Raw genomic sequence first — 12,181 nt, forward strand, 5'->3', positions numbered from 1 at the left:
TGATGTTGTTCCAATTGTTGGGCCGGATAATTTGTTTTCCAAAAGACTTGACAACCAGCAAGCTCTTGATATGGTTAAAGATGTCACAAATGAGGAAATTAAGGCTGCACTGTTTGATATCGATGATGATAAAGCTCCTGGTCCTGATGGCTTCTCTTCAAAAATTTTTAAGAAAGCTTGGATGATTGTGGGGAATGATTTTTGTTATGCTGTCAAGGAATTTTTTCTGTCCAAGAAGATTTTGAAGGAAGTTAATGCTACTGTTATTGCATTAGTTCCTAAAGTCCCTACTCCTGGAAAAGTTGGAGATTACCGGCCAATTTCTTGCTGCAATGTGATTTATAAATGCATTAGCAAAGTAATTGTGAATCGTATCAGAGATCATCTTGGGTGTTTAGTTTCGGAAAACCAATCAGCCTTTATTCCAGGACGCTCAATTTTGGATAATGTTCTTTTGTCTCAAGAACTTGTCAAAGGGTATCATATTGATAGGGGTTTTGCTCGATGTGCAATGAAAGTTGACATTCAAAAAGCGTATGACACAGTGAGTTGGAAATTCTTGCAAGATATTTTAAAAGAGTTTGGATTTCATGATTCTATGATCATTTGGATTATGAATTGTGTTACGACTTCCTCTTTTATGATTAATATAAATGGAAGTTTTCATGGTTTTTTTCAAGGAAAGAGAGGTCTTAGGCAAGGGTGTCCTTTATCCCCATATCTTTTTACACTTGTTATGGAGGTTTTTAACCTTATGCTTCAAAGGTGTATAAAAGATAGCAAGGAGTTCAAATACCATTGGAGATGCAAAGAACAGAAAATCACCCACTTATGTTTTGCTGATGACCTAATGGTTTTTTGTCATGGAAACTCTGGATCGATAAAAATTGTCAAGAAAGCTATGGATGAGTTTGCTAGTTCTACAGGTCTTGTCCCAAATTTAGCTAAAAGTCACATTTTTTTTGGGAATGTTAAAGAGCCTTTTAAAAGGAAAATTCTGAGGATTCTTCCTTTTGTTGAAGGCAAACTCCCTATGAAATATCTTGGGATTCCTTTGATTTCTACTAAACTTTTTATTAGAGATTGTAAGGGTCTTGTAGATAAAGTAAAGAAGAGAGTTAATGACTGGAAAAACAAATCCTTATCATATGCTGGAAGACTTCAATTGATAAGTGCTGTTCTTGCTTCACTTCCTGTTTATTGGGCTTCTGTGGTTTTATTACCGAAAGGCATTATTAAAGAAGTTGAAAAAATAATGAGAAATTTCCTCTGGAACAGTGGACAGAATTGTAAAGGAGTTGCTAAAGTGTCATGGAATAAAATCTGCAAACCAAAGACTTACGGTGGGCTTGGGCTGAAAAATCTCAAAGAATGGAACATTGCTCTTCTGTCGAGTAGAGTTTGGAAGCTTATTAGTGGACAAAACTCCCTGTGGGTGAAATGGGTTAATTGTTATCTGCTTGAAGGTAGAAGCTTTTGGGATGTGGGTTCAAAAGACAAAATGAGTTGGAGCTGGAGGAATCTCTTAAAGATTAGGCCTTATTTAAGAGATTTTTTCTATTCCCGGATTGGAAATGGAAAAGGAATTAACATGTGGTTTGACAATTGGCATCAATTGGGTCCTTTGAGCTATGTTCTTTCTCATAGGGAAATTACTAGTGCTGGATATAACATAAGGGACAAAGTCAGTGATGTTATTGTTGATGATAATTGGAGTTGGCCTTCTGAATGGATTGATATGATTCCTCAATTAGGTGATTTCCCTGTGCCGAGACTCATTAGAGAGAAAAAGGATGAGGTGTATTGGAGGAATTACAAAGGTAACATTGTCCCATTTGCGATTAATCAGGTCTCTTCTTCCCTTATATATCATGAGCCAATTGTCGAATGGTATGACTTGGTTTGGTTTCAAAACAGAATACCAAGTCATTGTTTCATTCTTTGGCTTGCTATTCTTGGAAGACTCAGAACTCAAGATAGAATGAAGAGATGGAAAGATTCTAATGATTTCAGTTGTGTTTTTTGCAATTCTCAGATAGATTCTCATTCACATCTGTTTTTTTATTGTAATTACACAAAGGAAGTATGGAACTTGGTGAAAGTTAAAGTGAAAATGAATCATAGAGCTGGCAAGTGGGTGGATATCATCATTGAGCTCCAATATTCTTTAAAAAAGAAAAGCATCAATAACTTCATTAGAAAAATTGCTTTGGCGGCCTCCATTTATCATATCTGGAATGAAAGAAATAAAAGATTGTTTGGGAAACAGAGTAATTCAGTGGAAAATGTTGTCAAGATTATCTCAGAAGACATTAGATTGAAGATTTTTAGCCTTAATCTGGGATATCTTGGGCTTAATGAAGAATTGTGCAAGGAGTGGAATGTTCCTGTTAAAAACAAAGATTATGTCCATGAAAATCGAAATTAATTTGAGAAGTGGGATGTATGAAGAATTGTCAGAGTGGCTGGAATGGAATTGGTGGAATAAGAGCTATTATGGAGCTCGGATGGTGAAAATAAGAAAGAATGTAAATAAAAGCGGAAATTTAAATAATACAATTAAAGGGTATTTTGGTCAAAGCTGGAAATTTAATAATTTGGATGAATTAATAGCGATTATCTTGATTATTAAAGGTATCGGCTATAATTCTGATACAGGGGATTGGAAGGAGATGGATTTGGAAAATAAAAATTACAGGTGCTTATCTTTTGTACAGTGGATGAGTGGAATTTGGTCTAATGAAGAAGCGATTGGAATAGTTTATGTCGTGGGTGATGATCCTATTTATGTTGAGAGGAGTAAAAGCTTGCGAATCAGCGGCTGTTGGCACAAAGAAGGAAATAAAAAGAAACAGGGGCATTCTGGGAATTTTCTAATTGATAGTGAATTTGATTTTTGGCTGGAATGGAATCGGTGGCATGATTATGATTGTGATATGGATATGGAGAAAAAAAGGAAACATTTTAATAATAGTAAGAGGTTAAGAAGTTGGATCAAAGGGTATTTTGGTCAATTTTGGGGAGATTGTCGCTGGGCTGACCAAATTAAGGGCTGGGTTATTTTGCGAAAGGATTGGAATAATGTTGCTGGGAGCAGAGGTTTTTTTTACTATCACAGAGAGGAAAAAAAAAAGAAGCAGGGACTTTCTGGGTTTTTTTAATTGATAGTGATTTTGAATTTTGGAGTGAGGGGTTTTTTGGTAAATCTGATTTTTTCTGGTTATTTTTTCCTTTCCGAGATAATTGTGGGAGAGAGGATAAAAGGAAGAATTTTAAAAATAGTGAAAAAATAAGAATTTGGAACAAAGGGTATTTTGGTAAATGTGGGGGAAAAATCAAGATGGATGATCAATTTGAGATTTTCTTGGGGATGATTGAAAACAGGAGGAAGGATATAGTGAGTGGGGATCTGATGGGTGGGCTTTTTGATAAGCAATTGAAAATTGGAAAGAGAAATAAATGGTGTGATGTCCAGCAGGTTTTGGAATCATTTGAAATAAATAACAAGCAAGGGCAATTTGGGCAGTTTTATAATTTTGATGTTTTTTGGTGCTGGAATGATCTTAATGGAGGTTGGCTGGGTTTGCAAAGTAAATGGAATAAAATTAATGGGAGTCAAAGTTCTTTTCAAATTCTTTTGAGAAGTCAGGGGCATTTTGGTCAAATTTATGAGATGAGTGCCATCTTCAATCAAATTATGATTCATTTTTGGAGCTTGGCTGTTAAAGGGCAAAATAGGAATTATTGGAGATGGATGAATTCTGTTGTCCATGAAGGAGTTCATTTCCAATATTTTTATAAAGGAATTGACGGTCATGGGATTTTTACCAATTTTTCCCTTAAAATTGGATTGCAACTCGGTTTAATCCCGAGTATCATTTGGTTTAGGCCTTATGATGTGGTCAAATTTCATCAATATTTGGAATTTATTTTCATTTATTGTGAATCTCCGCCTTGGAAACAAGGTGTGTATTCTCAAGGATTTGACGGGTATGGGATTTTTATTACTTTTTCCCTTAAAAGTAAAGTGCATCTCGGTTTGATCCCGAGTTTCATTTGGTTAAGTCCTTATGAAGTGGAATTTTATCATATTCAATTGGGGTTTTTCAATTGTTATGATCTTCCGCCTTGGAAACGAGGTGTGTATATAAAAGGAATTGTCGGTTTTGGGATTTTTATCACTTTTTCCCTTAAAAGTGAATTGCATCTCGGTTTGATCCCGAGTTTCATTTGGTTAAGGCCTTATGAAGTGGATTTTTATCATTTTCAATTGGGGTTTCCCAATTGTTATGATCGTCCGTCTTGGAAACGAGGCGTGTATATAAAAAGAATTGACGGAATCGGGATTTTTATCATTTTTTCCCTTAAAAATGAACCCCCGCCTTGGAAACAAGGTGTGTATTTCAAAGGAATTGACGGAAGGATATTTAATTATATCCTTAATTTTTTCGGCAATTTATTGCTAGAGGGTTCAATTCCCGAAAATAATTGGTTCAATCCTATTCATTTAGGGTCAAATCTTGGTTCAATTCCAAGTGATATAGTCAAGTGGTTTGCCCCTTTTTTCCAAAAAAGGATGATTTTGTCCGGTTCAAATCCGGAGCTTTTAGTCGGGTGGTTTTATTTCTTTTTCCATAAAAAGAATTTAAATCTTGGTTCAATTCCAAGTAGTCTAGTCTTGTGGTTGGCCCCTTTTTTCCAAAAAAGGATGAATTTATCCGGTTCAAATCCGGGAGTTATAGTTTGGTTTTTCAACTTTTTCCGTAAAAAGTTCAAAAATCTTGGTTCAAATCCAAGTAATTTAGTTGGTGGGTTTTATGATTTTATCCATAAAAAATCAAGAGATGGAAAAAGCATCAAAGAGTTGAGGATGTGGAATTTTGAAGATGGCAAATGGAATGGAAAGAGGAAGAATCAAAGTGAACAAAGATGTTTGGAAGAAGAGTGCAAAAAGTGGAAGATTATGAATAGAAATAAAAAAGAGGATGATAGTTTGGCTTTTTATAGCAATATACTTTTGAGATGCATAAAAGATAATAAAGACAAAAGAATTGTGAGAAGAAAGAAGATGGTTATGGTGGCCATTATTAGGAATTGGAAAATTGACATAATTTGCATTTTCTTGTGGGACACATGGGATATTGTTGTTCATAGGCTTTGTGTTATTTTACACTCATGGACGTGGAGAGATTGCAATTTTGAAGTTGGGAAGGAAAAAAGGTGTGTTCATTTCAAGAGGGAAAGGAATTTTGAAGACCACTCCGGGTTGTGGAGTTGGGATAGATTAAAATGTATTTTCTTTGGTTACTTTGTTACTAGGGCTAGCCTTTGGTTTTGGTATTTACTTGACATTTGGATTTTGGTCATTTTTGGGGTTTGTCCAAAAATGACATAACTCTTGTTTTTCTTTTTTGAATTTATAAAATCTTTGCCGAGGCTTCGGCCTCTTTCCCAAAAAAAAAAAAAAAACCCTAAACCCTAAACCCTAAACCCTAAACCCTGTCAACAAATTTGAATCGGAAGCAAATTTTCCAATTAGTCGAAATTTAAACGATGTCGCTAATCCTGAAGTTTCTCGAACTGGAATGAAATTGTCCGATTCTTCTATTGAGGTAAGAACTGATGTATCTTAAGCTGATAATCTGGGAATGGGATCGATTAAAGGGGTCGATAGTGAACAGGCGGGATCGAAGGTTGCTAATATTCCTCCTAATTTTAATTTCACTAGTATCCCTATGGTTTCTCCTGTCTTGAGTAACTCTATTAAGATGGAGGAAGGTCTGATCGATGGGGTTAGCTCGCCAGTTATCGAATTCGAGAAAGATATTACTCAATTTTGTTGTCCTTGAGAGAAGAATGCTATGATGACTTTTTGGAACTGTTTATCTGCTAGTGAAAAAGAAGGTTTCGTCCATGGGCTCAGGTTCACAAAGAAGAAGTATGACAGAGGTAATGATGCTGATAATTCCATTGAGGATTCGATTGACTCAATGAAGAAGATTTCGTCTGTAAGTCAAAGGAATGAATTACTTTTGAATTGGAAGGATCTTAGCAACAAGAAGAAGGAGAAGGTGTTCCACAAGCTATGCACTAGCAAAATCAAAAAGAAGGTTGAAGCTAATTTTGGCAAAAATCGAATCCCTTTCAAACCTTCTTCATCTCTGTTTCCTTCTTCAGTTGATATGAAGAAAACTTCTGATCTTTAAGCATCTGATGGTTTGAAAAAAGTTGGAGAAACTATGATTAATCTATTGCCTGAAGGAGTTCCTAATCAAAATTTGAATGAACCAGTAATTGTTGATCTTTATAACATTTGCTCTATGCAATCTTTGGTTAAGGAAAAGAAAGAAAAAAGGAAGATTGAAATTGATGATATGGTGAGCAGACAGCTGGAGCAAGTTTGTAATGAGATCAGTTATCATTTTCCTAGTAAGTTCAGCCATCTTGAAATTGATAATGAAGGTGAATTTAAATTCAAATATGTTGATCCTGAGGAAGAGGGTATTAATGTCTAAATGGTGATTGATGGAAAAGAGGATAACAAAGGAAATATTCGAAATAGTAATGGTGGGTTGCTCATTTCAGATGTTATGTTGGAGTAAATGAAGACAGGGGACATGAAGAGTAAGGCGAATCTGTCTAGTCCTAAAATTAGCCCTGATAATCTGAAAGTTAATGAACCAGTTTCTTATGCTGATAAAGTTAGTGGCAAGAGACTTAATGCTGCTAATCTTATTTCTAAAGTCAAGAAGAATGCTGAACTTCCTGTTGGAGTTGTGGAAATGCCCTTGAGTGATATTCTTATAGGATGCAGCCCATTCAAGACGACTCTCTATGGTTATTTTATTGACAAACACGTTAATTTCTTTAATGTTAACAAGTTTGCTCACAATATATGGAAAAAACATGGGTTAGAAGAGTTAATGGTTAATGATGAAGGGATATACTTTTTCAGATTTAGCACTGAACAAGGAATGTTATCTGTTTTGGAAGGGGGAGTTTGGATGGTTTTTGATAGTGCACTTGTTGTTAGGATATGGACTACTGGGGTGAGTTCGGTAAAAGATCAACATGATAAGGTCCCTGTTTGGGTAAAGATTTTTAATGTTCCTTTAGAATATTGGAATGGGACAGGTTTGAGTCATATCGCTTGGGAGATTGCTAAACCGCTTGATGTTGATGCCCACATGGATAAAATGTGTCAAGAACATTGGGGAAGACCAGCCTTTATGAGAATTCTTATAGAGATGTCTGCTGCTACAGAATGGCTTAAAGAAGTTCAGGTATATTCTTCGGACCTTACTTCTGGTGAAAGAATTATCTCTAAATGTAAGATTGAGTATGCTTGGAACCCTTCTAAGTGTTCTCATTGCAAGGTTTATGGGCATAAGGACTCTACATGTGGGATTTTATTAGCTAAAGAAGTCAAAAACATTGAAAGTCCTATTTCTTATGAGAAAATAGAGGATGGTATTAAAGTTGATCTCATGGAAGTGCTTATTGCTAGTACCAAAAAAGTTGAGGAGGACAGCGAAGGTTTTCAAAAAGTGGTTAATAGAAATAAGGGAAATAATATGGGAGGAAAGAAGATCGAGGAATCAGGGAGTAAAAGTCAGATTTCGATCCAAGGGCAAAATGGGAAAACTCAAGAAAATGGAAAGAAGTGGGGAGGAAATATAGCTGGAACTCAAGGGCAAAAAGGGAATAATTATACTAAAAATGGAAGTAATAATGGAGGGAATCAATGGAATAAAGGAAAAGGTATTCAGGGGTATAATGGGAAAAATCGTTTAGCGAATGGTATAAATAAGGATGTTAAAATGGAACAGGGGGAGAATAGTAAAAATGCTACTTTTTCGAAAAAAGAGAATGTTGCTGGGGCTGTTTCTATGGAAAAGAGCAATCAGGGGAATCTCCCTGTCAACAGAGTTGTTCCGGAACTAAAACAGGAAGAAGTTTTGGGGAAAAAACTTGTGAGTGGTCAAAAATATATTCCGAAATCAGGCCCATACATTAAGATCAGTTCAAACTTTGATAAGAAGGTTCATTCTGAGAAATTCCGTGAACCTGTGATTCCTTTTTCTAACAACAAGTTTGATGTTCTTAATTATTTGGAAGATGAGAACCAATTTGTTTTCAAAAAGGGTGGTATTCCAGAGGTTGATTTAGATTATTTGGACAATGTGGATCAAATGGAAGTCATAGGTGGTATCCCTTTGGTTGATACTAATATGGAAGTCCTTTCCAATGACGCTTAGTTTTGGAATTTGGAATGTTAGGGGCCTTAATCAATCCCCTAAGCAAAAAGAAATAAAAAATTTGATTAAGGGTAATAATTTGAGTTTATTAGCTATTCTTGAATCTCAAGTTAGTTTTAATAAACTTAATGAGAAGTGTGAAAAGATCTTTGGATCATGGAAGTGGATTGCTAATAAAGGAAATTTAGGACATACTTTTCGCATTATTTTGGGTTGGAATTCTAATCTATTTGATGTTAACTTGATTGATCACAATGATCAAGTTATTCACTGTAAAGTTAATCTTCCCTCAAATAATAAGTATGTTTTTTGTTCCATTGTTTATGCTGCCAACAAGTACATTGATAGAAGAGGTTTATGGTCTTCTCTTGTGCATCATAAAGGTTTTGTCCGTGATGACTCGTGGATTATTGGAGGAGATTTCAATGTCACTATAAGTCCCAATGAAAGCTCTGCTGGTTCGTCCAAGTTTACTAAAGGGATGGTGGAATTTATTGATTGCATTAATTTTCTTGAAATTCAAGACATTAACAGCAATGGTTTGAACCTCACTTGGAATCAAAAACCTCAAGGAGATAATGGTATTCTGAAGAAGTTGGACCGTGTTATGGGCAATTGCAGCTTGTTGGATCTTTTTCCTTCTATCTATGCTTCTTTTCTTCCTTATGGACTTTCTGATCATAGTCCTATTATTATCAAAATTCCGATAAGAGCTAAATTTAAAGTGCTTCCTTTCAAGTTTCCAAATGTTCTTACCCTTAGCCCTGATTTGAAGTTGTTGGTTGAAAGTCATTGGAATACTGATATTCAAGGAGTTAAAATGTTTATTTTAACTCAAAAGCTCAAAAATCTCAAGAAGCCTATTCGCAAACTTTTAAAGGAACAGGGGCATTTTTCGGAAAATGTTAATCACCTTCGCAAGGAGCTGGAAGCGGTTCAGTCTGATCTGGACTTGGACCCTTTTAATTCTAATCTTCGTGATTTAGAAGCCATTTTTCTTGGTGAACTCAAAAAAGCTTATGAGAAAGAGGAAAGATTTCTGAAACAAAAAGCTAAAATCCAGCAATTCTAAGTTTTTTCATAGAATTGTTAAAGGGAGATCTCATAAAAATAGAATTGAAGCAGTTATGAATCGTGAGGGGGAATGGTTGGAAGGTGAAGATGTTTACAAAGAGTTTGTGGATTACTTCAAAGACTTTCTTGGTTCTGATGTTACTTGTGGAGAGATTAATCAACCTAATTCTTTGTTTTTTAAAAAATTAGATCTCGCTGCTGCTGTTGAGATGATTCAGGTGGTGTCTAATGAAGAAATTAAAGCTGCCCTTTTCGATATTGATGATGATAAATCTCGTGGACCTGATGGCTATTCGGCTAAGTTTTTTAAATCTATGTGGTCTGTAATAGGGGAGGATTTTTGCCTTGCTGTTAAAGAATTTTTTGCTAGTGGGAAAATTCTCAAAGAAGTTAATGCCACTGCCATTGCTTTAACCCCAAAAGTTGAGTCTCCTGGAAAAGTGAGTGATTTTAGACCTATATCTTGATGTTCGGTTATCTATAAATGTATTAGCAAGGTAATTGTTGCTAGAATAAGGAATCACCTGGGGTCTATTGTTGCTGAAAATCAGTCAGCTTTTATTCCTGGAAGATCGATCACTGATAATATTCTTCTTTCTCAAGAACTTGTCCGGGGATATCATAGAGACCGTGGTTTTTCTAGATGTGCTCTTAAGGTGGATATCTAGAAAGCTTATGACACGGTTAGCTGGTCATTTCTTCAAGATATTCTTTTTCATTTTGGATTCCATCCTGCTATGATAAAGTGGATTATGCAATGTGTGAGTTCTACCTCGTTCATGATCAGTATGAATGGATCCTTTCATGGTTATTTTGAAGGGAAGAGAGGTCTTAGACGGGGCTGTCCATTATCTCCTTATCTTTTCACATTGGTGATGGAAACTTTTAATTTGATTTTTCAAAGAAGAATAAAAAATGAACCGTTTTTCAAGTATCATTGGAGATGCAAGAAACTTAAGCTTACCCACCTTTGTTTTGCGGATGATCTGATGATTTTCTGTCATGGCAATTCTGCTTCTGTCAGGGTGATAAAGGAAAGTCTTGAAGAATTTGCTTGTGTGGCTGGTCTTCATCCCAACTTTTCAAAAAGTCACATTTTTTTTTGGAAATGTCAAAGCTAATGTGAAGGGTAAAATTCTTGATACGTTTCCTTTTGTTGAAGGGAAACTGCCAATGAGATACTTGGGAATTCCTCTAATTTCAACTAGATTATTCATCCGTGATTGCAAAAGACTTGTTGATAAAGTCTGATGCAGAATTGGAGATTGGAGGAACAAATATCTTTCGTATGGTGGGAGACTGCAACTCATATCTTCGGTTCTTTATTCCCTTCCTGTGTACTGGGCTTCTTGTCTTCTTATCCCGGCTGCTATAATTAAGGAGATAGAGAAATTGATGAAGAATTTTCTTTGGGACTGTGATGAGTCCAAGAAGGGAAGGGCCAAAGTTGCTTGGTCCTCAATTTGTAAACCAGTGGAGCATGGGGGTTTGGGTCTTAGAAATCTTAGAGCTTGGAATAAAGCAATTTTGTCTAAGAGAATTTGGATGATTATTTCCAATTATGATTCTCTTTGGGTAAAATGGATCAATTCTTATGTTCTAAAAGGCAGATGCTTCTGGGATGTAGAGGAAAAGCAAGACATGAGCTGGAGTTAGAGAAACTTGATTAGATTGAGACCCAACTTTAGAAATCATTTTTGATCTAAGGTTTGGAATGGAGCCAATACCTTCATGTGGTATGATGATTGGCATTATCTTGGAGCTTTTTCTTATGTCCTCTCTCCTAGAGAGATTGCTAGTGCGGGGTTTAGAATTACAGACAAAGTCAAGGATGTTATTGTTGATAATTCTTGGTTTTGGCCCCCTGAGTGGCTCTCACTTATCCCTCAGTTGAAAGATTTTCAATTGCCGATTCTTGATCCTTTGGTTGCTGATAGAGTCTTATGGAGGAAAAGGGATGGTCAGTAGGTGGAGTTTGATATTCATCAAGTGTGGATTGATTTAAGCAATTGTGGCCAAAAGGTCACATGGGCCCATCTTGTTTGGTTCAAACAACGAATTCCTAGATTCAGCTTCATTTTATGGTTGGCTATTTAGGAGAGACTGATGACTCAGGACAGAATGAGATTTTGGGACAAAAATAAGAATCTCAAGTGCTCTCTTTGCAATATGCAGCCGGATTCGCATTCTCATTTGTTCTTTGAATGCCCTTATTCGTCTCTTATCTGGAAAGTTGTGAAAGACAAAGTGGGAATTAGAAGTAATTCTCATACTTGGAAAGATCTAATAGAAGAGCTTCAAGATTTTCTTAAAGGGAAAAGCATTCAAGTTTTTATCATGAAGATTGCCTTTGCTGCTTCAGTGTATTTCATTTAGAGAGAAAGAAATTGCAGACTTTTTAGGAAAGGCAAGATTGAGGAGATGAAAGTTGCTTTGAACATCTTTGAAGAAATTCGTTTAAAGCATATTGGTCTCAAAGGTGAATTTTTGGGTTTTGACAATGAAGTCAAGAGGAAGTGAGGTGTTCCTGTTGGAGAGAAGAATCACGATTATTTTAATGATTAATGGAATTGACGGGTTTGGGTTTAGCAATTTTCCTTTAAAAATTGCTTTACTTATCGGTTTTATCCCGATTTTCTTGAGAATTTTCCTTTAGAAGTGGATTTCATTATGCAAATGGGTCTCATCCCTATTATTGGTTGTTTTCCTCCTTGGCAACTTGGAGTCTCCACCTCGGTGGGTGCCACTGCTAGTTCGATTAGCAAGTGGTGGGATAATCACCCGTTAATACAAGGGATTGGGTACGTTTTCCTTAAACTGTACCACATTTGGGTTGGTTGTTTCCTTTG

General features: G+C 35.8%; 1 protein-coding gene across 1 annotated transcript; it reads left to right on the forward strand.

Annotated features, from left to right (window-relative positions):
- Window positions 1-6,239: 6,239 nt before the first annotated feature.
- Window positions 6,240-9,330, forward strand: LOC111905264 (uncharacterized). Its single transcript, XM_023900954.1, has 3 exons — window positions 6,240-6,501; window positions 6,613-8,208; window positions 8,351-9,330. Exons 1-3 carry the CDS (start codon window positions 6,240-6,242, stop codon window positions 9,328-9,330), a joined length of 2,838 nt encoding a protein of 945 aa, XP_023756722.1.
- Window positions 9,331-12,181: the final 2,851 nt, after the last annotated feature.

This window comes from Lactuca sativa, chromosome 1 (assembly GCF_002870075.4).
Source record: "Lactuca sativa cultivar Salinas chromosome 1, Lsat_Salinas_v11, whole genome shotgun sequence".
Lineage (NCBI taxonomy): Eukaryota > Viridiplantae > Streptophyta > Magnoliopsida > Asterales > Asteraceae > Lactuca > Lactuca sativa.